The sequence below is a fragment of the Palaemon carinicauda genome, chromosome 1 (assembly GCF_036898095.1).
Source record: "Palaemon carinicauda isolate YSFRI2023 chromosome 1, ASM3689809v2, whole genome shotgun sequence".
Taxonomy (NCBI): Eukaryota; Metazoa; Arthropoda; class Malacostraca; order Decapoda; family Palaemonidae; genus Palaemon; species Palaemon carinicauda.
In genome coordinates, this window is record NC_090725.1 from 117,540,564 (window position 1) to 117,567,715 (window position 27,152).

A 27,152-nucleotide genomic window follows, 5' to 3' on the forward strand; every position below is an offset into this window, starting at 1 on the left:
TTATTTGGGAAATCTTTCAGTTTTTTTCCTTTAACAATAATATGTTTTAACGATATATATAATTGGGCTCTTCTCTCAGGTGCTAAGTCAAGAGAGAGAGAGAGAGATATAGAGACGGAGGGAGAGAGAGGAGGATAAACGTTTCGTTCAAGCGGGTAACGTTGTTTTCGTTTTTGCTCTTCTCCCTAGTCTCTTTAGGGGAAGAAGGTAAACGTTTCTAGAGTTTTATTCTTGTTCTCAGGCTTTATGCGGTGAGAGATTTTAAACGTAGTTTATTTGATCTAGTGTTTAGTCTCTTTTCCAGCCACTGAATTATTTATCTTTCATTATGTTTTTCTGTTACATTGTAATACTGTTTTCGCAATTACTAACTTTTAATGAAGGATAGAATTGCGTGTTTCAGGTACAAACCACTTAAAGTTTCGAGTTCAGTGAAATAAGTGCAAACAGAAAATCAAAAGTGATAAAGTGATAAGCGCAAAGTGTTACAGTGTTGCGTTCGAGGGTTCGTCTTTTCGTGCCAGTTGTTCGCCTAGTCTGGGACCTCTTACAAGCTCCCAAGCCCAGGGGAGAAGTAATGTCGAAGGACTTATGGGTTCAGCAGGCCTTGATCGACGAACAGACGTTTCCCTCCGTGGTTTCGGGTGTTACCAACTCACGTAGCCGACGTGATCACCCCACCCACACAAAGACGAGAGAGCCCTTTTATTCCTCGTCTGCGGAAGAGGTTTCTCGCAGAAACCATGGACCAAATCTTGCAGCTTTTAAGTGCAAGTCGGTCCCTTCCGCGCAAGTCCAACTCCTAGGTGGTGCCATTAGCACTGGGTCAGTTCGGACTTGCTGCAGTACGACAACTGCACACCTCCCAGAGAGGCAAGGTGGTATCGCAACAGACAGTAACTCCGTCTGTTGCCGCACCAGCTGTTTTAGACCCTCAGTTTCAACGGACAGTAGCTCCGTTTGTTGTTGTCTTTCTTAAACTCTAGTGGTCTATGCTGCTGACAATGCAGTCTCAGCTTGCGGTGTTGATGCAGGAGTTTCAGGCAGAGAAGGTTAGCACACCTCCTCCTGCGAGCGCTCATGAGGCAGCCGCCTCAACTCCACCTCTGCGCAGTCCACCCTGCCAGACGTATGATGTTGAGGTTCCTCAACCTACCTCCACGCGTGAGCTGCCGCATTGGGAGTTGCCAGATACCAGCGCTGTGCAGCAACCTCCACTTTCCTTGAGGCAGGAGCCTCTTGCTATGCGGCAACCTCCTCAACACTTGAGGCAGGAGCCTTATGCTTTGCAGCAACCTCCTCTACCCTTGAGGCAGGAGCTTCATGTGTTGCGACAACCTCCTCCATCCTCGAGGCAGCAACCTCTTGCGTTGCGGCAACCTCCACCATCCTTGAGGCAGCAACCTCAACTCTTGCGGCAGCCACCTCCACTCTTGAGGCAAGAACCTCAACTCTTGAGGCAAGAGCCTCAACTCTTGAGGAACCTCATGCTATGAGGCAGCCGCCTCAACGCATGCAGCAACCGCATTCTTCACAGCATGAGCCTCTCTCTGCGCAGCTACCTCCTCAACCCTTGAGGCAGACGCAACTCTTGAGGCAGGAACCTCTCAGGAGCCTCATGCTATGCGGCATCCTCCTCAAACCATGAGGCAGGAGCCTCATGCTATGCAGCATCCTCCTCAACCCATGAGGCAGGAGCCTCATGCTATGCGACATCCTCCTCTACCCATGAGGCAGCCTCATGCTATGCGGCATCCTCCTCAACCCATGAGGCAGGAGCCTCATGCTATGCGGCATCCTCCTCAACCCATGAGGCAGGAGTCTCATGCTATGAGGAGCCTCATGCTATGCGGCATCCTCCTCAAACCATGAGGCAGGAGCCTCATGCTATGCGGCAACCGCCTCAACCCATGAGGCAGGAGCCTCATACTATGCGGCATCCTCCTCAACGCATGCGGCATAAGCCTCATCCCTTGCAGCTTGAGCCTCATCCCATGCAGCATGAGTCTCATACCATGCAGCATGAGCCTCATCCCATACAGCATGAGCCTCATCCCATGCAGCATAAGCCGCACGCCATGCAACATGCTCTGCTTACCTTACAGCATGCTCTACATACAGCATGCTCTGCATACAGCATGCTCTGCATACCTTACCGCATGCTTCTCAGTCACACATCTTTGGTTGTTGCCAACTCACTAGACTGTCAAGCAGTTTCATAACGTTGCCTTCTAGTCTGCTGCTTTTGCACCAGTAAAACCCTCACTGAGAGAACTTAGCTTTTCTCGGATATGGTTCCTGTAGATGAGAAAGTGCTATTCTCCCTCCTTCTGATTTTCCCTTGAGGACTCTGTCATTTGGAGAGGAGCCTTTAGCTGCTTAGCCTCCTATGGACTTTTATTTAAGCATAGCATGCTTCCAGGGAGGGTAATGGTTCCACTTCAGTCGCTAACCCCGTCTGTTACCACACCTGCTCCCATAGACCTTGAGCTGTGTTGCAAGACATGCAGTCCAAGCTTAGTCCTTGTTAGAGGATTTTTTGTTTACGGAGTCAGTGTGTCACTGGGAAGACGTTCAACAACCAGCAGAAGTGACTTGTTGTGACGCAGTGCGGCAACCTCAGCAACCCGATAAGGAGTTGTCTGTACGACCCAGACAGTCTAGACAGCTTCGGGTTGTCACTGTACTTCCTCGCTTCCCCATGGTTGACAGTTCACAGACTGTGCAGCAGTACCATGATCTTGTGTCCGGCTCCGTCAGACGACTAGCTTTTAAGAGCTCCCACAAGTCGTCGCTGTCTGGAGATTCTCAGATGGACTATGGATCTGACCAAGGAACTGGGCCTCCTGGTCAATTTTGAGGAGTCCCAGCTCGTCCCATCCCAGACCATTGTCTACCTGGGTATGGATCTTCAGAGTCGAGCTTTTCGGGCTTTTCCGTCGGCCCCAAAGATATACTAAGCCCTAGATTGCATCCAGAGCATGCTGAGAAGGAACCGATGCTCAGTCAGGTAGTGGATGAGTCTAACAGGGACACTTTCATCGCTGGCCCTGTTCATCGAGTTAGGGAGACCCCACCTCCCCCCCTTCAGTATCATCTAGCGGCTCACTGGATAAAGGACATGACGCTAGAGACGATCTCAGTTCCTGTTTCCGAAGAGAGGAGGTCTACTCTCACGTGGTGAAAGAACAGCTTTCTTCTCAAGGAAGTCTACCTTTGGCTGTTCAGAAACCCGACCGCCGTCTCTTCTCTGACGCATCAGACACGGGCTGGGGTGCGACTTTGGACGGACAGGAATGCTCGGGAACATGGAATCAGGAGCTAAGGACACTTCACATCTATTGCAAGGAGCTGTTGGCGGTTCATCTGGCCTTGATAAACTTCAAGTCCCTCCAGCTTAACAAGGTGGTGGAGGTGGACTCTGACAACACCACAGCCTTGGCTTACATCTCCAAGCAGGGAGGGACTCATTCGTGGAAGTTGTTCTAGATCGCAAGGGACCTCCTCATCTGGTTAAAAGATCGGAAGCTCACGCTGGTAACGAGGTTCATTCAGGGCGATATGAATGTTACGGCAGATCGCCTCAGCCGGAAGGGTCAAGTCATCCCCACAGAGTGGACCCTTCACAAGAACGTTTGCAACAGACTTTGGGCCCTGTGGGGTCAGCCAACTATAGATCTGTTCGCTACCTCGATAACCTAGAGGCTCCCGTTGTATTGTTCTCCGATTCCAGACCCAGCAGCAGTTCACGTGGATGCTTTTCTGCTGGATTGGTCCCATCTCGACCTGTATGCATTCCCGCCGTTCAAGATTGTCAACAGGGTACTTCAGAAGTTCGCCTCTCGCAAAGGGACACGGCTGACGTTGGTTGGCTCCGCTCTGGCCCGCGAGAGAATGGTTCATAGAGGTACTGCAATGGCTGGTCGACATTCCCAGGACTCTTCCTCTAGGAGTGGACCTTCTACGTCTACCTCACGTAAAGAAGGTACATCCAAACCTCCACGCTCTTCGTCTGACTGCCTTCAGACTTTCGAAAGACTCTCAAGAGCTAGGGGCTTTTCGAAGGAGGCAGCCAGAGCGATTGCCAGAGCAAGGAGGACATCCACTCTCAGAGTCTATCAGTCTAAAGGGGAAGTCTTCCGAAGCTGGTACAAGGCCAATGCAGTTTCCTCATCCAGTACCACTGTAACCCAGATTGCTGACTTCCTGTTACATCTAAGGAACGTAAGATCCCTTTCAGCTCCTACGATTAAGGGTTACAGAAGTATGTTGGCAGCGGTTTTCCGCCACAGAGGCTTGGATCTTTCCACCAACAAAGATCTACAGGACCTCCTTAGGTCTTTTAAGACCTCAAAGGAACGTCGGTTGTCCACTCCAGGCTGGAATCTAGACGTGGTCCTAAGGTTCCTTATGTCATCAAGATTTGAACCTCTCCAATCAGCCTCTTTTAAGGACCTCACATTAAAAACTCTTTTCCTCGTGTGCTTGACAACAGCTAAAAGAGTAAGTGAGATCCACGCCTTCAGCAGGAACATAGTTTTCACATCTGAAACGGCTACATGTTCCTTGCAGCTCGGTTTTTTGCTAAAACGAGCTTCCTTCACGTCCTTGGCCTAAGTCGTTCGAGATCCCAAGCCTGTCCAACTTGGTGGGGGACGAACTGGAGAGAGTACTTTGCCCAGTTAGAGCTCTTAGGTACTATCTAAAAAGGTCATAACCTTTACGAGGACAATCAGAAGCCTTATGGTGTGCTATCAAGAAGCCTTCTCTTCCAAGGTCTAAGAACTCAGTTTCTTACCTATTCAGGCTCCTGATTAGGGAAGCACATTCTCATCTGAAGGAAGAAGACCTTGCTTTGCTGAAGGTAAGGACACATGAAGTGAGAGCTGTGGCTACTTCAGTGGCCCTCAAACAGAACCGTTCTCTGCAGAGTGTTATGGATGCAACCTATTGGAGAAGCAAGTCAGTGTTCGCATCATTCTATCTCAAAGATGTCCAGTCTCTTTACGAGAACTGCTACACCCTGGGACCATTCGTAGCAACGAATGCAGTAGTAGGCGGGGGCTCAGCCACTACATTCCCATAATCCCATAACCTTTTTAACCTTTCTCTTGAATACTTTTTATGGGTTGTACGGTCGGCTAAGAAGCCTTCCACATCCTTGTTGATTTGGCGGGTGGTCAATTCTTTCTTGAGAAGCGCCGAGGTTAAAGGTTGTGATGAGGTCCTTTAGTATGGGTTGCAGCCCTTTATACTTCAGCACCTAAGAGTCGTTCAGCATCCTAAGAGGACCGCTACGCTCAGTAAGAAAGACGTACTTAATAAAGGCAGAGTAATGGTTCAAGTCGTCTTCCTTACCAGGTACTTATTTATTTTATGTTATTTTTTAATAACTAATAAAATAAAATACGGGATACTTAGCTTCTTTGTTAACATGTATGCTGGTCTCCACCCACCACCCTGGGTGTGAATCAGCTACATGATTATCGGGTAAGATTAATATTGAAAAATGTTATTTTCATTAGTAAAATAAATTTTTGAATATACTTACCCGATAATCATGATTTAATTGACCCACCCTTCCTCCCCATAGAGAACCAGTGGACCGAGGAAAAAATTGAGGTGGTGTTGACAAGAAGTACTGGAGTACCTGACCACAGATGGCGCTGTGGTGTTCACCCCCACCTGTATAGCGATCGCTGGCGTATCCCGACCGTAGATTTCTGTCGGCAACAGAGTTGACAGCTACATGATTATCGGGTAAGTATATTCAAAAATTTATTTTACTAATGAAAATAACATTTTTATAGTGTTGGAAAGTGTTTCTAGATGATCTGGCTACCCATGCCTATCTTTTTTTTAGCCAGATATGGCGTATATATAGGTATGTGTTCGATTTTCCGGTGATTGCCATTTTTTCGTTTTTTCCCAATTCTTTCAAAATTACTACGTACTAAGGAACTATCACAGAGTAATGATTCCTCTAGATGTTTATTTGTCGGAAAATTTTGTTTACTTCTTTTTTGATTGAATATCATCAAATTTTTTTAGCTAAAATATTATATTGTTTTACATTTTTTTTTTCGATTTTATTTCCCTTCAAAAAGATTTTTTTGGGTCAGAATTTTAATTTTATAGTCGTAAAATAATCGACAATTATCCAGCAACCCACCATACAATTTTTATGCATATCCAATAATAATTAGATTAGTAAATAACACCTTGAAATTGACATACCCTTCCTACATTTCAAGTGGCAGATTAGGGAGTCTGAGTCAGTGTGGTTGGCGGCCATTTTGTGGACATATCCGAAGCGTAAGCTGCCCTATCTATATATATTCTTGTTCCCTATAGAATTTGTGATATTTTGGTATATTTTTACCTGCATAAATATCATATTATATATTAAATATATGTATTTTTTTACGAAATTTCTAAGTACTCAAAAAATTACCTCTAGATATGGCCCCTGATATAAATGTAATTTACAAAATAATGAAGATTTTTTTACATATTTCTATTTTAGGATAACATATGTTTATTCCCTAAAAAAATTAGCCACTTCCTATTTCATTTGGGTACCCAAAAAAATTCATGAAATTTGGACAAATTTTTTTGGCCAAAAAAGGTTACCCTTTTTTTCTCATTTCAGATCTTCACCTCCATGGGTCTGACTTCATCCAAAATACATCAAGATGTGTCCTATACATTCAAGAATCAATTCCTAAAAGGATTTGTGTATATATGTATAAACTTTTTTTTTATGAATTTTTATGTCAGGTCTTTTTTTTTTCTACTTAATTTTTCAAAATATTTATAATAAATAGTTTTTCTGCAGATGATTAGTATTTATCTTTACAGTTGTTTTAAGCATTCATTGAAGTTTTTTTTGGCAAAAGAAAAAAGGAGGTTACTGCAAAAACTGATTTTTCAAGAATTTTTTTTGGCGTCGGGGTCGTTCGCGTCCGAGTATACCCTTAAAGGGGTGTCCGAGGAGCGTACCTATCCAGGGTTAAAGGAACTTCCTCTCTCCCAAGGATAAGTCTCCTAGTCTCCTATTAAGGATGAGGGTTTGTATTTGTATTGGAACAAATCACAAATTTTTAGAAGTATTTTGTATTTTTCCAAACTTTACAAACCTGAGTCCTCTAAGCTACACTTCCTGCCTCACCCACCCAGCAATTCTTAGGTTAAGGGTAAAGTGATAACTCAGTGGGCTATAAAGGGGGCAAGGAAGCTCTGCTAACTACATGTAACTACTGACACCTCATTGATAATTTAAACAGTCGAGTCTCCAGCTTCGCTGAAATCTTACTCCTACAGTATTAAAGTTTTCTATTGTTAGAAAAAATACAAAATACTTTTAATTTTTTTTATCGTAACTGATAATTATCCTATTTAGTTGAGATGCTCGTGATTCTTTTTAGTTGAATTTTAATGTGGGATTTGCTATGGATTCCGGATCTTTGTTAGATAAAGAAAATGAAGACTAATATACCAGTAATAGAAGGTAGAATTTTTATTGTAATTTTCCAGCCTGGGTATTCTTTTGGCAGATTTTCATGAGATAACTAAATGATATACTTTACAGTACTGTATGTACATTTTACTCTTATTTATGGTAGATGGAATTTCATAAAGTAAATTTAGGTTGTAAAATTATAACTTGGCAATGTTTGTCAGGTTGATGAATGCTTTGTTGCTAATAGCTTTTTATTTTAGTTGTTACAGTACAAGTGATGAATACCAATATATACACAAGTCCAAGGTGCCTACAATGCATTTCCAGAAGTCTCTATTGCGACTCCCAATCCCAGGTAGGTTATAGACTGAAGAGTCAGTAGTTAAGTAAATAATGTTTGTTCCGACACCAGAATAGAAACCTTACGCTCTTTATTATGGAATATACTCTTGGTGAAGCTGAAACTAGTCATAAGACTTTTTAGCGAGGTGTAACTATCCCACCTCTTGTTAGCGGGGTGGTATGGGGGATAGCCCGCTACCCCGCTCACACACACCTGTGTTCTATCGTCATTTTTTTATTTTGTTTCGGTGAGAGTAGACGTTCGTCTCTTTCCCCCCAACGGTTTTAACTGGCCTTTGACTTTTTCTAGTTTTCTTGTTTATATCTCATATAAATATACTGTACACTTGTTTTTATATATATTTAAACATTTATTTATTATTACAGGTGTGAGGGGCTGTTTAGGAGACAGAGTAGTGCAACATTTTCTTGAGGGTGGAGGAACCGTGCTTACGATCTTTTCCCCTTTTGATGCTGGACAAACCGTAGGCTGGAGGCCTCCCCCACTTTCACTTGTGAAGTGGCTCTGCCTTCTTCCGAAGAGGTGTCGTTTTCCATGTTGATGCCTTTTCACCATTCTTAAAGAAGATATTGTTTGCTCCCTGCGAATTCAACGACGAGAACCCGTCAGCACGCGACTGCCGTTAGCTCGTGATCACCTGTCAACTCATGATCGCCCGATAGCTTGGGATCGCCCGACAGCTTGGGATCGCCCGACAGCTTGGGATCGCCGGTCAGCTTACTTTCAGGTTCTTGGATTTCCACCGGCCTCTTCTAGCGCCTGACGATTTCTCTACTTGGGATCGCCCTTCTGTTCTCTTCCAACTTCAGGACAAACGAACAGCAGCAGACCAGCTCGTGACTAGGTTTCTGCTTGTGAACTGTCTCTAGCTCGCAACCAAGTTTCCTACATGCCACTGTAGACCAACTCTTGGCGACTCCTAGAATAGTTACCACTATTCAGTGTCACACCACTGCCCATCTAGTGCCCCTTTCCCTTCCGAGGTAAAGTTGCCCTCTGCCTATGATGAACAGCACTTCCCGCTTGTAGGTAGAATTGCCGACAGTCAGCGGTAAGTCTCTGTTGCCTTGAATCCTGGAGTGGTAATTTTCAACTTCATCTGACAGAGAACTTCTCTGGCGAGGATCGCAGAGTACTACTTCCGGCTACAATCCTTACTTCAAGCAAGCACACTTCTCTTCCAACATAGATTCAAGGACAGCGAGACTCTCCTTCTTCCTCATTAACGCCATCTCTCATGTCCATGATAGCTCACAAGTGTGTGCTACTTCAGTGCACTCTCAACGGCGGCATCACACAGAACTTTAACCTACGGTGTCTACGGTTCGCACTACCTAAGTAGTACGTACCTCGACATGCAGTTAAGGGAGTTTATTGCACACTCCCTTCTTGTAACCTAATCCAGCACTCGCCGATGATGGGAGGGGTACAGCACATGTGTCAGCCTTGGTGCTTAATACCTCACTCGCCACCTAGTGCTTGTTGTTTTCTCACAAATTCATTAGATTGGATTCCCAAAGTAATTAGATCTTCTCAATAAGAGCTTTGGGTCTTGACATGGCTCAATAGGTCATGCAGATGTTTAAAGGGCCCGCATATGCAAATGCGCAAACTTTTTCATCTGCTCACCGATTCTCATCAGGATTCACAAACGTTCATTGGACCACTACTACTACTAGTTGGCTGACTTGCCATGTGTGTTAGCGACTAGGTCGCTTCCTCTGCTCCCTGTCTCCTAACCTTTTGGTCACTTGTTTTGGTATTGGTTACCTTACAAGTCGACATCTTCATTGGATGACATTTGCTCTCACTCATACACCGCTGAACCTCACCAGGCAGGTAGAACATAGTTCTACAGAGCTGATCACTCGCTCCTGCCTCCTTCCCCTGTAATTTGGAACGGGACCCGAGGGAAAATTAATCTTTCTGGATTATTTTCCCCAACTTCTCTTCATGAGTTACAGAGCTTGTTGGAGCACTTCACGGTTTTTTTATTCCAATTCCTTGTGATCTCCTCCTTGCTCCTTCACACCTGCATAGGACAACAGTCTCCTAAGACATAAACCCTCAAAGTTATTCTTTTTCATTTCCAAATTTTCTAGGGGATTGAATCCCCTCATGCTCATGTTTACGGACTTTACCAAACATAGATTCATGGAATCATCTCTTACACCCTGTCACCGTTGGCCCAGGCTCTCTTGGGACTTATGTAAGTGACTACAACCCTCCATCCTCGGGATTCTTCTCTGGGATGGATATATTTTGGCTTACCAACAGCTTGATCTTGTTCTTCTTTGTCAGCGCTTTGACGATGACGTTCTCCCTCAATGTTTGCTCAGCCAGCAGTAGGAATATGAAGTCCGAAGCATCGGCTAGATGTCTTCTATGGGGGTAAACACCTTTCTCGTCTGCAAGTTAGGTTTACTCTTTAGTACCTGTGATCCCCTCCCTCGACTTCAGAGTTCTCATATTCAACCAATATGTCTCGTCCTGCCAAGAGGACTCCATCAGTCCCTGTAGTGAATCCCTTTGATGGATTGCACATAACCCCTTGCCCAACTCCAGCGGGAGGATTGGGATCGACTTCAAGGATCTCCGGCTCGGGAACAGGTGATACAATTTGAATGAAGAGCTTTCTTTTGCAAGGACTTGCGCGAACACGAGTCGTTTGTGAACTCCTTCGAGTGACTGAGGTCAACTACAGGGGGAGAAAATACGCAGCTCAGCTACAAAAAGCATGCACATCTTTACATCCCATCCACCTGTTGAGGTGCTCTGGCGGGTCTCTCTATTGTTTACACGAATTTGAACATCCGTATGGATGTCTGTACGCAGGTGTTACATCATCATTGCACGACTACATGTTTCAGCAAAGAATCTCCAAGCTTTTATAGTCAATTTTCATGTAGAAGTCTCCAGTATTCGACCTCTCCTCCTGGAACAAGTTTGTTTAACAAATTCCGTTCAGCATGGAGACGGCAGACATGGTCAAACAAGCAGGAAGGCCACAGGACTTCTTGTGCACCCTGGACCCCTAGGATCTATACTCCCAGATACCAGTACATCTGTCATCAAAGAAACATTTAAGGATCACATAGGCAATACCAGTTCAAGGTGCGCTGCTCTGGTTTTTTGACAGCATCTCAGATTTTTTTTTTCCCTAGTATCAGCCTACAGGATCGCCATCCGTCTCCTAAGACTCCGGGACAACTAGCCGAACCAAGCAGACTTGGTGGCTTCCCTTCTTCAACACCAAGACAAACTCCTCGAATTTGCCACGATATGAGGATTGTGGTAAATCCTGAGAAATAATCCCTGTTTCCTTATCGGAGACATGATCATCAACACCAGCCTGCAGAAAATCTTCCCTCAGACCATGGGATCCAGAGGCAGAAGAAGGTGGTAAGTCTCTTCCTTAAACGAGACATCTAGCAATAGGAATGCTAAGATGGGCAGAAGACATCTCGGTATCCCTATCAGCGTGCTTCATTCTGGCCAAAAGGAATGTGCTCGTGGACATCTGAGCAGACCGACTCTGATAGTGCTCAACGAGTGGTCTTTGAATCATCTAGTAGCCAACAAAGTCCTGACTTTGTGGGGGTTCTCCGACAATGGACCTGTTTGTGACACCCCCGTACAACGGGCTCCCGCTCTACTGTTCACCCGTCCCCTATCCCCAGGCTCTAGGGCAGGATGCATTCCAACAACGGTGGGACCACATTGACGTTTATGCCTTTCCCTCTGTTCTGCCTGATGAGAAGGGTGCTCAACAATTCAAGATCATATGCAACCTTGCAATGACCCTCATAGCTCCACTATGGCATCATGCAGAATGGTTTCCGGACCTTCTTCAATTGCTGACGGGAGTCCAAAGAGAACTCCCTTCACGACACGATCTACTCAGACAACCACACATGAACATCTACAAAGTTATAGGATCCCCACAACTTCACTCCTGTAGGCTATCCAGCATCTCCTTACACGGAGAGGCTTTTCTCAGCAAGTTGGGAATAGGATGTTCTGGATACCTCCGAAAATCTTGAGCTGCTGTCTACCAGGCTAAGTTGAAGTTTCTTTTGGTGGTTGGTGTTGTGGATGGGGTATCTCTCCACTCGATGCCACTTTCAGTAATTACGGACTTCCTTGGATACCTTCGGGAGGAAAACTCCTCTTAGTCTCGGCGGTGAAAGACTACCACTTGGTCTTGAACCTCGCCTTTAGGCTGAAGTAGGTTATCATTTCCTTTTCCTTGGTATTGTCTTTCCTCATATGGAGTTTCAAGCCTAACTGTCCTCAGTCGTAAGTGAGACCTCCTCTATAAAGTGTGGTTCGCATTCTTCGGTCCCTGAAGGGTATTCCCCCCCCCCCATGATCCAGGATGCCTAGCATCAGATCTTCACATGACCTTGAAGACAGTTTTCCTGCTCGTGTTGGGTTCAGCCAAGAGAGTTTGGGAACTCCATGGTATTTCCTATGATGTCTCCCAATCAAGGGGATGGGAGAGGTAATACTCGACTTCGTTCCTGGGTGTGTTTCCAGACCTAAAAATCCGGCAGTGACTGATCCCAGATGTGAACCCTTCCGGATTTGGAGTATATATAGCTTAACCAATGATCCAGATCAAACGCTAATTTTCCAGGGAGGATCTTGAGGTGCTACCTCAAGAGAATTATAGGAGCTCTCCCCTGAATGGCAGCACTCCTCGTCAGCTTGGGAAAGGTCAAGAGAAAGATCACCAAGGACGTGTTCTCTGTAGGGATTTGCAAGGTTATAGACCGGGCATTGAATCCTGATTCTTCTCCTCAGCTGAGGGGACCTAGAGCTTCCGTCATTATGGGCACGAGTATGTCCCCAGCATTTAAGAAGATCTACTCTGTGATGCAAGTCCTACAAGCGGGCATGTAGAAGTGCCAAACGACCTTCACCGCCCATTTACTGCAAGATGTGACCCACAGGAACACGGAAACGTTCTCCATTGGCCCTTTGGTGGCTACACAATATATGGTTTAAACACCTTAGGCTCCTTGATGGACAAGTAGCTGATGGTGGAGGGCAGAGTTTACCTGGCATAAAGTCTGTGAAGACTGATAATAATGACTGGCTCTTTCTTTCTTTCATCTTCCTCTTTTTTGGGGAACAGCACCTGTGGTACTCTGTAAGCTGGCCTCCGCTGTCTGCAGGTACAACCATTTCCCTTGTGTAACCTGGTATAAGATATGCATACTTGTTGTGGCCCCATACCCCCTGGCGAGGTGATATTGGGTAATGTCTAGGGTTGATTCAAAGATTCCTACGTGTCTGAGAATTCTTATCTAGACTAGTCACGCTGCTAGTATTAAACAATCACAGATTGCTCAGACCACTAACTGTGCTTTGCACAGAATTTGGCTAGGTCCCAGGGTTTCTCCCTATTACATGGCCTGAATAGTAACGTCTCTGCCTGGTGCTAGCCAGTCGGGGGTTCGAGTCCCGCTCAGACTCTCTAGTTCCTTTAGTTTCTGCAACCTTAACATCCTTGAGCGCTAAGGTTGGGGGTTTTGGGAGAGCCTATTGGTCTATCTGCTGAGTCATCAGCAGCCATTGCCTGGCCCTCCCTGGTCCTAGCTTGGGTGGAGAGGGCCTTGAATGCTGATCATATAATATATGGTTAGTCTCTAGAGCATTGTCCTGCTTGCTAGGCCAATGTCACTGTCCCTTGCCTCTGCCATTCATGAGCAGCCTTTAAATCTTTAAACATGCAGAGCATGTATGGGAAAACCCCTGGCCAAAAACCAGCCAGTTGGTTTGGACTTCCACCTTCCTAAAGGGCGAATGTTGCCTAATAATGAGTGTAAGGATTTTTTTGGGTGTGCGAACCAATGACATATTTGAAAGTAATTTGTATTTTTTCTAACCATACAAACCTGTAGCTCTTTATACATATTGGCCTGCCATCACCTATACCCTGGTAAGTCCTGCCTGCAAGTAAAAGTGACGATAGAACATAAAGGTGTGTGTGAGCGAGGTAGCCGGCTACCCCCACTAACTAATGGTGGGGTAGTTACACCTCACTAAATATCTTATGGCTAGTTTCAGCTTTGCCGAAAGTATATTCCATAGTAAAGTGCTACAGGTTTGCATGGTCAGGAAAAATTAAAATTACTTCAAAATTTTTCATTTTGTACTGACATATTGTAGCAGATAGTGCTGAGAAATTTGATAAATTAGCACATTTTAATATTTTCATGTAACAATAATTATTGATGGCTGTAATCAAAACTTTAAAAATTCTCAAGTTCTATACTCTTACCCTCCTGTTGTTCCACAAATTCATACACCAAAAGAGGATTAAGGATATTGTGTGTATGTTGGTGGATATTTTTATGTGCATTTTGAAAAGCAAATTACTCTAAGATACTAAAAATCTAATTTAGACTTCAAACACTTAGCATTCAGATATCTACCCTCTGCTTACCATACCCTGCCTTAGTCAACTTTTCTTAACCTTAAAGGGGAGTGACCCTCACTGACGTCATAAGTCACCAAAGTGTATAGGCATTCTGATCTAATGGGTGAGGAAATTTTCTTAAAAATATTGACTTGATTTTATTCAACCTGTGCTCAAAACAATCATGTCAGGTGTCCCAAAAACAAATTTCTGTTTATGTAAAACAATTTGTTGCCAAAAATATAAAAACTCATGCATATTTAAACATCTGTATACAGTATATACAATACCGTCCATCCCTCCTTAGTCATAGATTGGAGAGTTGGTGAATACAGATAATTTCCTATTTGATAAGGCATTAGATTTGTAAGGATGCTTATTTTTTTATTAACCCTCTGATGATTCTAGCTGTGATAAAATCTGTCAGAATTATGACTATTGGCCAGGGGCAAATATTTTTAAAGTGAACCATGACATCATATGTTAATCTATTCGTGTTGACATTTTGTTTTGTAGTTTAACTAACAAAGGAATGAAGAGAGAAAGAAGCAATTGCATTAGAAAGCTGAGTAGGTTTTTTATTCATTTACAAGGGGAAACAAAAGAAAATCTTTAAATACAGAATAAAATTGGGAATTTACTTGAATTTATTACCCCTGTATAGTACAGCGGCATAGCAGACCAATTGTTCAAATTGGTCTAAAAGCACCAAAATTGGCACACATGTAGATTAATATATTCTAAACATTTTTGGATATGGAGGCATTCAAGATTAGCCCTTAGGAAGATATGGCGGCCATTGTTCAAAATGGCCGCCATTTAACATTAGCGTCATTACATAGACTTCATTATGTGTCGTTAGTTTGGTGCTAGATGGGCCAAAATTCCCTTTTTTTACATCAGAATTAACATCAATAAATGTTTAACAGATATTTAGATGAATCTTCTCAAAAATGGCCCCCAAACTGGCCGCCATTTTGTGGAAAAAGTGGACATTTGATGAAGATTTCAATACTCAATGACATAATACCTCTAATAACCAGTACCTGATTTCAGGAACACACTTTAATTGCTCAAGTTGCTTTTTTATTTCAAATTGCTGGCAAAATTGCTAGTCAAAATAATACACAGAGTACGGGAAGTTTACAGTATGGTCAGATTGTAGTTATATAGTCGACCAAAAGCCCAGTCTCTAGGCACAGTACTTGTGTAATCCTGCAGTACATACATGTAATACAATAACGTAGATTTTGCCACACTATGTTAATTATGATTCCGAACTTTTCAAATCTGGTCACCAGAATTATGAATGTCTACAGATCATAATGTTGGTTAGCAAGTTTTCTGTCCCAATCTACTGGCATTCGCCTTCACAGAAACATAGACCAGTGCATTGCAGTGAAGCGTTCTTGCACTTGCAGCGGTTTTTGCAGCCTTTCTTGCATCCGTAAGACACCAGCTCATAGCAGGCCTTGGATGCCTCAGGGAGTGTGGTCCAGAGTGGTGTGTAGAGCCCATCATCACTCCGATGCCAGCCCCAGTCTGTTGGTGGAGGGAGCACGGGCGTTGGTACCAATGCCTGGCCCCAGACATGACCACCCTGAAGGGCAGATCTCTTCACATGCTGCTCCAGAGCAGCGTAGGTTGGCGGGATGTTCTGAACAGAGTTCGTCTTTGCAAAGAGCTGCTTTCTCGCCTTGTTGACGTCCTTGCATTTGCTTGTGCGGTCATACAGGAGTATGACAAACCTCTCGATGACATGCATTGTATCCTCTTGGATGCTTGTGGGTGCATTTGCCAGACTCAGCAGGGCATCAGTGAGTTCTGGCAGCGTGTTCCATGTTGCCCAGGCAGATTTCTTCCCATGTCCGACGAAGGCTGACACAGTATCACACCCTGTGATGGCATGAAACATTGGAAGAGCACATGCCTTCTCTGGACCAAGGGAGGAAGCTATTTCATGGGCTGCAATGTAGCGGTAGTTCTTGCCTGTCCCAAAGGCTACCCAGAGTTCGTCTCCAGCTGGTAGTTTCTGGACTACCATCACTGCTAGGACCACGACGTCACTGTCTACTGTTCGAACCTGTATCTGGTGGTGACCATGTTGTGCAGCATGTGCTACATGTAGCATCATGCGGGTGTCTGCCTCTTCTTGGTTGCATGGTGCGAGTGAGTTGACATCCTCTTGCTGTGGAACACAGATCACCTGCTCCCCATCAGTGACGACCAGTTCCTTGCCTTCTTCTTGAAAGGACTCTGCAAGCATGGTGGAGAGGTAGCTGAAGAGCTCTACTTTGTTGCTATCAACTCGCAGGAAACTTTGCCAATTTCCTGGTATGACTGCTGAGTCGACAACACGCCGACGTACTCCCTTTCCACGCTGTTCTCTGGTTGATGCCTTCAGGGAATCTGCTCTGTAGCTGTCCCACACAAGGTCAAGACGTGATACATGTTGGAAACGTTGTACAACGTATGGGATGAACACTTGCTGTGCATATTCCTCGAACGTGTTGGCAGTACCCGGCTTCAACATCTGTACGATTACTGCTCCATCGAGGACAACAGCAGTGACAGTAGGAGCTTCAAACTGAGGCTCAGCATAGCCTTCAAGGCACACCAGCAAGTCACTCTTGCTCCCTAGGTACAGTCTCCCTCCGTCAGATAAAGCTGGAGGGCATTGCTGATTTTCATGCCTGAAGAACTCTTCTAGATTCCCATCACGGGTCTGGCAGCCGATATATAATCGTGCGAAGAGCGCAACATCATTCTTCAGAGATTTGACCTGTTCTTTTCCTTTGGGTATATTGGGTCCTCTCTTGGTCGCAAACAGTGGTAGCTTGTTCCGGTGGATTGCCACCTCAATGGACTTGGTTCTGTCCACGATGCATTCCTTTGAGAATGCTTCAAACTGGTCTTGGCCAATCTGCTTGGCGTTACGGACTGTTTCTATGACTGCAGGGTCTGCGATCTCCTTTGTGTCGAGCACCAGCAAGTCCTGACTGTCCTCCTCGAAAGGGTTGCCCAGCTCTTCAATGACGGCCACGAGTGAGCGCACATCTCTGGCAAAAGTGTTCTGCACACTTGGTGTCTCTTCGTGGTGACGTGTCTCCTCTTGATCGTGTGGATGCAGATTGAAGTCGTCAAATTCCACAATCACTCTAGCAACCTCCGGTCCGGCAACCATCCAGCGCCTCAGTGCAGTTGGATTGTCTGTGAGGCCGATGGCTCCTCCATCACCCTTGACATATTCGTTGTTCTGCTCATGTCCTTGGTCAAGAGGGATTGCTGAAAAGATCCTCTTGGTCTTCTGGACTGTGAAGTGTCCCTTGCTAAACTCTGTGAAGACGTCTGGATGTTTGTTTGCCAGTTCTGCCATGTCCCGTAGATGCACTGGTATCCATCGGGCATAGTTCGTGTGGTCTAGTGCGAAGAACCACGGAGCCAGTTCTGTCAGAGCATCCACGTACATGCTAAAATTGGCTTCTCTCAGAGATCGCACATAGATCAGAGTGGACAGCTCCAGTGCCAAGACTGTTGACCAGTACTGAAACTGCGGATAACTCTGTTCTCTCTGACTGCACCAGTCTTCGAAGCTTTCAGGGTGCTCATCATCTTCTGTATTGGTGGTGCTGTACTTGTCATAGGCACGCCGTTGGAGATTATACAACGCAGCCGCTGTGACTTGGTGTGCTCTTCTGGTGCGTGTGACGTGAGCTGCTCGAAGAAATGAGTCTGCTATTCCTTCAGTTGTGATCTCTGCTTGTACCAGTGCTTGGGTCCACCCACTTCCCTGCAACCAGTCACCCAGGGTCTTCAGTGCCGTCATCTCAATATGCAACCCCCCAAACATCACCACCAGTTGGTCTTCTCCATATGTGTTTGGCCACTTCCACTGGATCTGTTTTGCTAGAGTGAATAGTGGCTGGTCGCAAGTCAGAACTGGAGTTTGGCCTGGGTTGAGATGTTTAACTGCACTCCTGACTACATCAATAGAGTGTCTGATCATTGCCACAGTGTGAGCACTCTCCTGGAACAAGGGAAGCAGGGACGTTGGTGTGATGACTGGTTGCTTTGGATCTTGGTGCCTTGCATGGTATGCAGCCCATGATGTGTTTTCACAGGCCTCAACATCATCTTTGAGAACACTTCTCGTGTTCTCCAGCCACATATACTCATCTTCTATGTGCTGCTCACAGTTGTGGCGTCTAAGAGAGGTCACAGAAGTAGCTGGGATCATTTGCCCTTTGACAGAAGAAGCAACAGGACGTACATCCGTGTAATATTCTGGTAGAGGCTCAACCGTCTTTGATCCAGTATCACGCCCAGTGAGAGCAATGCTACGATCCACTCCCTCATCTGCACACGTTGGGTGTTGAAAAAGCGAGATTCCTGTTCCATGGAATGAATTCTTGGCTGTGGTGGCACTTGGGTTGTGGTCAATGTTGTCCACAGCCGCAGTTGTGAACACATTGCTACGCAGGGTAGGCGGGCAGACCACTTCCTCTATGCGGTACAGCTGACACACGCTGTTTCCCATCTGGGCAGAAAGACGTAGGACTCTGTCATATGAGATGCTTAGGCCCAGTGAGAAGAGCTTGTCCACAAGTCCTCTCTTGCGTGTTTCAGCATACAGCATCAGCCCAACATAGGTTGGAAGAGGAGTTTCTTGAGACGTACTGTGTCTGACAGCTGGAGGCTCCTGTGTCTTGGTTGCTCCCTGCTTCCGACTTTGCTTGACACTGTTGAACTTGAGAAGCTGCGCAATGGAAAGAGCTGCTTGTGTTGAAGAGGAATGGCTTTGATTCTTGATGGTGGGGCCATCCAGCACCATATTTACCATTGCAACTAGTACGTTTGGCACAGAGTCCTCCTGACAGCCGCCCGGGAATGATCCACGGAATTGGTAAGTGTCTTCAAACATATATCGACGAACTATCTGTGCAGCACGCGCAAGGTGAACTGCCTCAGTGTCACAGTCTTGCTCGCAGGCTTTGCCTAGCGCTTCACCAATGTCTTCATCAAACGCTAGTAAAACATCTCGGCCTTTGCTGTGGGATCTCAGGCCTGGTATCTGGGCTAACAGGCGCTCTTTCAGCCTTGTGCTATTAACTTTCTGGCACAAAACAACCCCGAGCTGTTCCATTCTTGTTGTGTATAGCTTTACAAGTTCTGCGAGTCTGAAGACTGGGGTGGTGCCCTCTTCTAGGTGGGTTTCCTCGATATACAGGACCAGTTCAGCCAGTACGATTCTTGACATTACACCTTCATGGTCAGTTTTCTGCTCGGCTTCTACAGTGGTCTTTGCACGATAGTAAAGAGCCAACAAACACTTGGAATGGTACTTGGCCTCCAGAGCCACCATATCACCCATGCTGAGCCTGGCTATGAGTTCATTGTCCCCAACTTGCGCTGCACACTTCCGTACGCGTGTGTCCACCTGGAAGGTTGTTACTTCATGTAGGGTCTCTGTGCCAGACTTTCCACAGAAAAAGCAGGAGGTGCCGCTGGTAGTGGCTTCTGAAGAGTGTGTTCTGGCGCGCTTGGCCTAGACATTGTCAGTACTATCAAATGCTGAGCTGCTTGCGATGCGTCTCTTCTCTGCTCTTCGTAGCATTGTGTTATTGTATTTGAGCATACATGTTTTATGCCACTTGGCCTGGTGGGCAACCATTGTCGCCTCAACACCTTGTCCTTCATCTAGTCTCTGTAACTGAACAGTTCTTGGCAGTTCTCCGAGTTCATCAAATTTGACCAAGTTAGCAGCCATTGTCGTGTATCCACTCCCAGGGTCTCGGCGTTTAGACAGTACTGGGCAGACAAGTGACTCTGTTGTCTCCTCTTGACATACAAGACACAGCTTCCAGTTTGTCTCAGGAGGTGTTGTGGGAGTACGTTGCTCAAAAGTATCGACCAGTTGGAACTTCTTTGCCATGGCTGCAGTCTGGAACTACGCGTCTCTGATGTCAGGTGGTGCTGCTGCTGCCTCACCTGCAAAGACACAAAACACCACCATGTTACCACAAGTTACTACTACAAGCACCATGACTATCAACACTATACTATTACTGCAGCCGCCGTCACTGCCACCAACGCTGCCGCTGCAAAGTAAAATTCATTTTCTTGTGAAATGGTAGCCAAATTATTTGGTAAGCACAGAAGTATGTGTAATTGTACAATACTTATCACCTCTAGCACACTTATCACCTTTAGCATCCACAAAAAGACAAATTATGGTACATATTCAATGACGCTAACGGTAAATAGCGGCCATTTTGAAAAATGGCCGCCAAATGTGCTACGGGGAGAATCTTGAATGCCTCCATATCCAAAATTGTTCAGAATGTATTAATCCACATGTGTGCCAATTTTGGTGCTTTTAGAACAATTTGAACAATTGGTTTCATATTTCTTACTATGCCGCTGGGCTAGTAGTAGTAGTTTATAGTAGAAAAATTTAGAATCTTGATCTTAATTTGGATATAATTAACGGATTTTGAGCGAAGCGAAAAATCTATTTTTGGGTGAGATAGCCATGTCGTCCTGATGGAAGGTTCCTAATAGTAGCTTCCAAGGGATATATGAACTACAGTACTGTACAGTGATATTCCCAGAGAATATACCTTTAGGTCTCCAGAATTCTAACTCCTGGCAGGAATATCCTTAAAATTTCTCTTAATGCTATCGCATAAATCAGGGGATGTATATCTTGATACGACACATAGCGATCTTCACCCCGAATAGCGTTTTCGCCTCGGGTAATAGTGGCAAATTTGGAAGGGGAGCCGTTATCAAGGTTACCCTATTTCCCATACTACTATCGAGTATCAAGATGGCGGTTATTCCTTGTAGCATTGAGCATGGTGCTACAGATATAGTAGTTTCTGGAGGGATCCTGCCAAGGCCTTTTCTATAGAAAAGGAGGGCGGGTCCATCAGGACGACATGGCTATCTCACCCAAAAATAGATTTTTCGCTTCGCTCAAAATCCGTTTTTTGGGCTCAAGCCATGTCGTCCTGATGGAAGTTTACCAGATAATTACTAGAAAGTACTGTATCTGTGGATTTTCATAGGTGCCTTAACCTTGGGACAATTTTTCTATGGTCATCTGGACCATTGAGACAAATGACGTTACCGTTATCCGTCATTACCACGAATCATAGACAATGTTAGTGCTTCCTGCCCCCTGCAGGGAAGAATCATACTAGACAGTAGAAAAGGGGCCTCAAGGTTAGCATATATTTTATGAACAAACATAAGTATCCACCCGATATACAGACGGTCTCACGGTTTGTATATGTTGTCGGAACAATATAAGTGTCAACTATATCCACTGTTTGTAAGCATACAATGATATGCGGTTTACTTAAATAAGTAAGTATGAAAATTCTGGCATATATACAGTGCAAATTGCAGGGCGAAATAGGACGCAATTACATTCTAATAGACATTTATTTCGAATAAATGACTAAATGGAAAACGAGTGAAACGAATGTAACGTATTAGAAGAATTATACGTGCAACGTATACAGAAAATATTTTTCCTCCCTGAAAGGGAAGAAATGACGAGTGCCACTCTAAAGCTGAAAATTTTCATAAATTTTCCCAATATATGTAAACGTTGTATACTATCAACACTGTGTACTACGTACACACGGCACAAGTGTTATCTGTATAATTCCATACCTGAGATTTTGAACAGTCTTAGTGTCACAGTGGTGACACTCACTTAAAAGGTATCGCACCGGAAGTGTCAACACCTTTTCACCCTAATTGATAGTCCCAATCAATTAACTGTTTATCGGAGCACTGGACAACAGGTTTTAATACACTACCTGCCCACCACCACATAATGCTTCAGTTCATGGACTTGCTTAGCGTAGTGTTTGTAGAACACTCTGGATGATTTCCATCCAATATATGAGCGAAGACACTCAAAGTCCATATACTGAAGAAAGTTCAGTGATAAAGCAATTTTCCTCGGATCATGACCTGCGGGTGTACTGTCAGGATCCGCTCTGCGAATGAAGTAGGTGAGCTTCGCCCTCAGTTGTTTTAGGGATAAGTTTGATCGTTACGTTTCTCCTTTGAAGAGCTGTCCTCCCCTGAAGTCTGAAGTTCTACGAAGATAGACCTTCAGGCACTCTACTGGACATAGAGAGACATCTTCCTTCAGAGGGCAGATTCTCCAGGGACCCCATCTTTTAGTGGGTAGCTCGTTCTTGGCGAGAAAGGCTGGATCAGGAAAGAGATTCAGTTCTCCCACTTCTGTGAACTGAATGTGGCCCTCATTTCTTGATAGGGCCACTATTTCACTAACTCTAGCCCCTGAGGCTATAGCAAACAGGAAAATAACCTTCTGGGTTAGATCCTTGAGAGAACAATCTTCATTGTTCACAGATGAAGCATAATATAGGACCTTGTCCAAAGACCATGAGATGGGCTTCGGAGGAGCTGCAGGCCTAAGCCTACCGCATGCCTTCGGGATCTTGTTAAAGATTTCGTTCGTCAGATCCACTTGAAAGGCATATGGAAGAGGTCTAGTCAAGGCTGACTTTCTCGTAGTTATCGTGTTAGCTGCTAGACCTTGATTATGAAGGTGGATAAAGAAGGACAGACAGAAGTCTATTGAAATTTCTTTCGGTCCTTTTGCTTTAACAAAAGCAACCCACTCTTTCCAAAACGATTCATATTGTCTTCTAGTTGACTTAGACTTGTATTCTTCTAGGAAGTCTATATTGCCTTCTGAGATCCCAAATCTTTTCTTAACCTCTAGGGCGAGAAAATCATGAAATGAAGGTTTTGGGTTCTCTGTGATGAATCGAAGACAATTAACTTCTGAACCCTTTGAGATAGTGCTGGGTTCAGTACAAGGGCCAGCCTCATCCTCAGGGAACCAGTTGCTCTTGGGCTATTTGGGAGCCACTAGAGCTGCCGTTCCTTGGAAGGATCTCAGCGTGTTGAGGGCCTTCAGCAGGAGATTGAATGGAAGGAACAGGAATTTCTGGGTCCATCCGTTCCAAACTAGGGACATGGCATCCGTTATCTCCTCTAGAGGGTCCTCGTATGGGGCTACATATCGAGGTAGTTTCTTGATGACGCTTGTGACGAAGAGGTCTATCTGCAGTTCCGGGAGTTGTTCCAATCTGGAAGAGGATGGGTCTGCGTCTGTGGACCATTCTGACTCTTATCGGCTTGAGCCTGAGTAGAGCATCCGCTGTCACATTGCGGATCATTTGTAAGTGAACTGCTGATAGGTGCCATCTCTTTAGGTAAGGGATGGCTAATATCACCTACAGTAGATTATATGGGACAATCTCAAGCCTTGTCGGTTCAGACATCTCACTATCATTTCGCTGTCCAAGATCAGCCTGATGAGGGCTGATCTGCGTGGAGAGAGTTTCCCCAACGTCAACAGGACTGCCATGGCTTCCAAAATGTAGTTTTTACGTAACTGAAATACTAACCACGCTATTTAATATGGGTATTACTTTTGGCGTAACTGAAATGACGACCCATTAGAATTTTAACGAGGGTTTACTACCCCCTCGCTAGTTAGCGAGGGGGTAGGGAGGGGTAGCTAGCTCACACACCTGTGACTAGCTCACTTTGCTTTTGGCTCGGGTGATGAACAGACGTGTCTGCTCCCACCCTCGCTTATTGACAGCCTTTGATCTTGTTTTGCTTTTTCTTTTCAGTGTGCTTGGAAGTTGGCCTCGACTATGCGGAAGTGTCCTGGATTACCTGACCGCCCTTGTGGTACATATATGTCGGCGGTCGAAACAGACCCTCACATCTTATGTCCTTTTTGCAGGGGCCAACGGTGTGACAGAGATAAAGTGTATAGTGAGTATAGGGAGTGGTCTACCCCCCAGTGGGAGAGGTTTTCCCTGCGCCAGAAGAAGAAGTCCAAACGGGATATTTCTCCTTCAAGGGTTTCCTTGAAGAAGGAAATTTCCAAGGACTCTTGTTCCGTAGCCCGAACCTCCTCTGAAGCTCCCACTCGATCGGTCTCTCCGAGAGGCCGTTGAGTGGTAGCGTAGGCCATACTTATGTTGACCGACCTCGGGGTTCGGGAGAGGGAGTTGCCTCCCATAGCGAGGCAGCTCCTCCTCCTCCCCCAGGGGAGGATATTTCTGACAGCAATGTTGCTAATGATGATTTGTTACAGCTTTGGGCTTCCTTGGGGTTTAAGGTTTCGCCCTCTCTTTTAATAAAGGAGTGAGAGACCTCCAGCCTACTCTCATCTAGAGCTAGCGGCGCTTAAGCCAGCAAGTCTGGAAAATATGGTAATGTGGTAACCACTCAAGCCAAGAAAATTCTGAGCAAGCAGAGGAGCCGAGGCTCCATGGCGAGAGAGACATAGCTTAAGAGGAGGAAACCGTTTACCAGAAACAAGGCGACTGCTAAGGCAGGAAGAGGAAAGATCCCTATTAAGGATCTAGTCCCTTTACCTATCTAGGAGTAGGCTGACAGAAACTTCAAGCTGGCCAGTCTAGATATATAGCAATTGAGGGGTCCTCAAATGCCAGGGAAAGGCAAACTAGTCAAAGGAACTGTAGTTCCATGTCCAGGAAGAAAACGCAGCATAACCAGGAAGGGGAAGGAGCACCTGGCCTACCAAGAGGCGGCTGCTGAGGCGGCAGAGAGAACGACTCCGTCTCTTGCCTACCCATAATTAGACTGATAGTCTTACCAAGTCCAGGCCAGACTAGGCAAAAGAACCTGAGTCCCACAACAAGTGAGACTAAGTCTAATGGGGAGGGGGAAAAAGGAAGGGAGCCTTAGAAAATGTTAAGGCAGCAGGAGAGGAAGGCCTATTATTATTATTATTATTATTATTATTATTATTATTATTATTATTATTATTATTTGCTAAGCTACAACCCTAGTTGGAAAAGCAAAATTCTGTAAGCCCAGGGACCCCAACAGGGAAAATAGCCCAGTGAGGAAAGGAAAGGAAACAAGGAAAAACAAAATATTTTAAGAAAAGTAATATCAACAAAATAAATATTTCCTATATAAACTAGAAAAACTTAATGAAACAAGAGGAAGAGAAATTAGATAGAATGTGTGCGAGTGTACCCTAATGCTCTAGTATTAGAACAATCCGAAGTCGTTCCAAGGGATCTACAGTAGTAGGCACAGAGAACGAATTCTCCCAACCGTCTGCCACCTAGCCAAAAACTAAGGATGATAGCCTAGAGCAGGGGTTCCCAACCTTTTTGCACTCGCGACCCCTTTGCTAAAAATCTGAAACCCATGCGACCCCCTACTTAGGGCTTACTATCATCAGCTTAATTTTCCTTTTATTTGCTGTTAAGTTAAGGAGAGGGAAAGAAACATCTAAGAAAATATTTACAATTGCTGTAATTATTTATTAGCAAATTAAATCACATTGGTCCAACCTGAATTCACAAAGAGAACATATATTTCTTAAAATAATATTAACATAGGTTTGAACAGCTATCCAACCCAGCTAGTGGGATGCCTGATGTTGCATTTCAGCAGCAAGCTTTGAAATTCGTGGCCGAACGTTTGTTAGAGCCAGTCTCATGTCATCTCCAACACCCAATTCCAATCGGTTCCTATTCTTTGTTTTGATATTGACAAGATTGGAAAATCCTGCTTCACACAAGTAGGTAGAAGCAAATGGAACAAGGACACGTAAAGCTATCATGCTGATTTTGGAGTATGACTGATACATACCGCACCAGAACTGAGTCACGGATTTCACCTTGAAGAGATCAGGAGCTGAAGTCGTTCCTTAGATCCAGATATTCATCTTGGATTTCATCTGGGATGCTGGATACATCAAGTTCAGTACAAAATGGGTTCCTTACCAAGGCCTCCTGTTCCTGTGAAAGCTTAGGGAAGTAACGCTTAACTTCCTTTTCTAGAGACTGAAGATGTTCAGTAATCTCATCCTTGAGGAACTGATCCAGTTGGATGTGAGACTCATCCATCACTCCACAAAGTTTTTCAAACATAGCGATGTTTCCAAGATTGGTTTTCCGACGCCAGTTTTGCAGTTTGGAAACAAAGGCCGTAAGACTATCTTCAAAAAGGAGAACATGTGTTTCCCTTCCTTGAAGCTTCAAATTGAGCTTGTTCAGCTGGTCAAAAATGTCGGCTAGGTACGCAACCCTTTTATTCCATGCTTAATCTTCGAAGTGGACAACAAGATCTTTCCTTTCTTGAGTCTCCAGGAATAGATTTATTTCATCTTTCATTTCAAAGACACGATTAATAACGTTTCCTTTCGACAACCAATGTACTGCTGTGTAGAAGAGAAGGACTTCGTGGTCAGCATTCATGTCTTTGCATAGTTCTTTGAATAGGCGAGTATTGAGTGCTTTAGTCTTGATATAATTTACAATTTTGATTACAGATTCAATCACTTCCTGCAGAGAAGCAGGGAGAGTCTTACTGGCGAGAGCATATCGGTGAATCATGCAGTGGATGCCCTTTGCTTGAGGGGCTGGCTTCACACTCGATTGGAATCCTGATTTCGATCCCAGCATAGCTGGTGCCCCATTCGTATAAACCCCACACACGTTCTCCCATTGATGATCTTCCTCTTGGAAAAAATTTGAAACATTTTTCATGAAATCATCAGCTTTTGTTGTGGTTTCAAGTGCACTGCAAAATAAGAATTCGTCTTTAATGTCACCTGAATTAATGTATCTCACGAAGACAAGCAACTGAGAACATGAACTTACATCTGTTGACTCATCGAGCTGAAAGGAAAACAAAGGGGAACCCTTAATTTCAGTCAAAACCTGTTCCTTCACATCCATAGACATTTTAGAAATGCGCCTCTGTATAGTATTATTTGACAGGGTTGCAGGGATACTTTCTGCATCTTTTTTGCACTGGCTTCTCCAAGAATAAGATTTACT

At 44.8% G+C, this 27,152-nt stretch overlaps 1 protein-coding gene across 6 annotated transcripts in view; it reads left to right on the forward strand.

Moving 5' to 3' along the window:
• CPT2 (Carnitine palmitoyltransferase 2) overlaps window positions 1-27,152 on the forward strand; it is a 421,879-nt gene that overhangs the window by 103,363 nt on the left and 291,364 nt on the right. For all 6 annotated transcript variants that reach the window (XM_068384285.1, XM_068384278.1, XM_068384301.1 and 3 more), the window contains exon 4: window positions 7,723-7,817. In XM_068384285.1, the coding sequence (XP_068240386.1) occupies window positions 7,723-7,817 (95 nt within the window). The remainder of the gene's footprint in view (window positions 1-7,722; window positions 7,818-27,152) is intronic.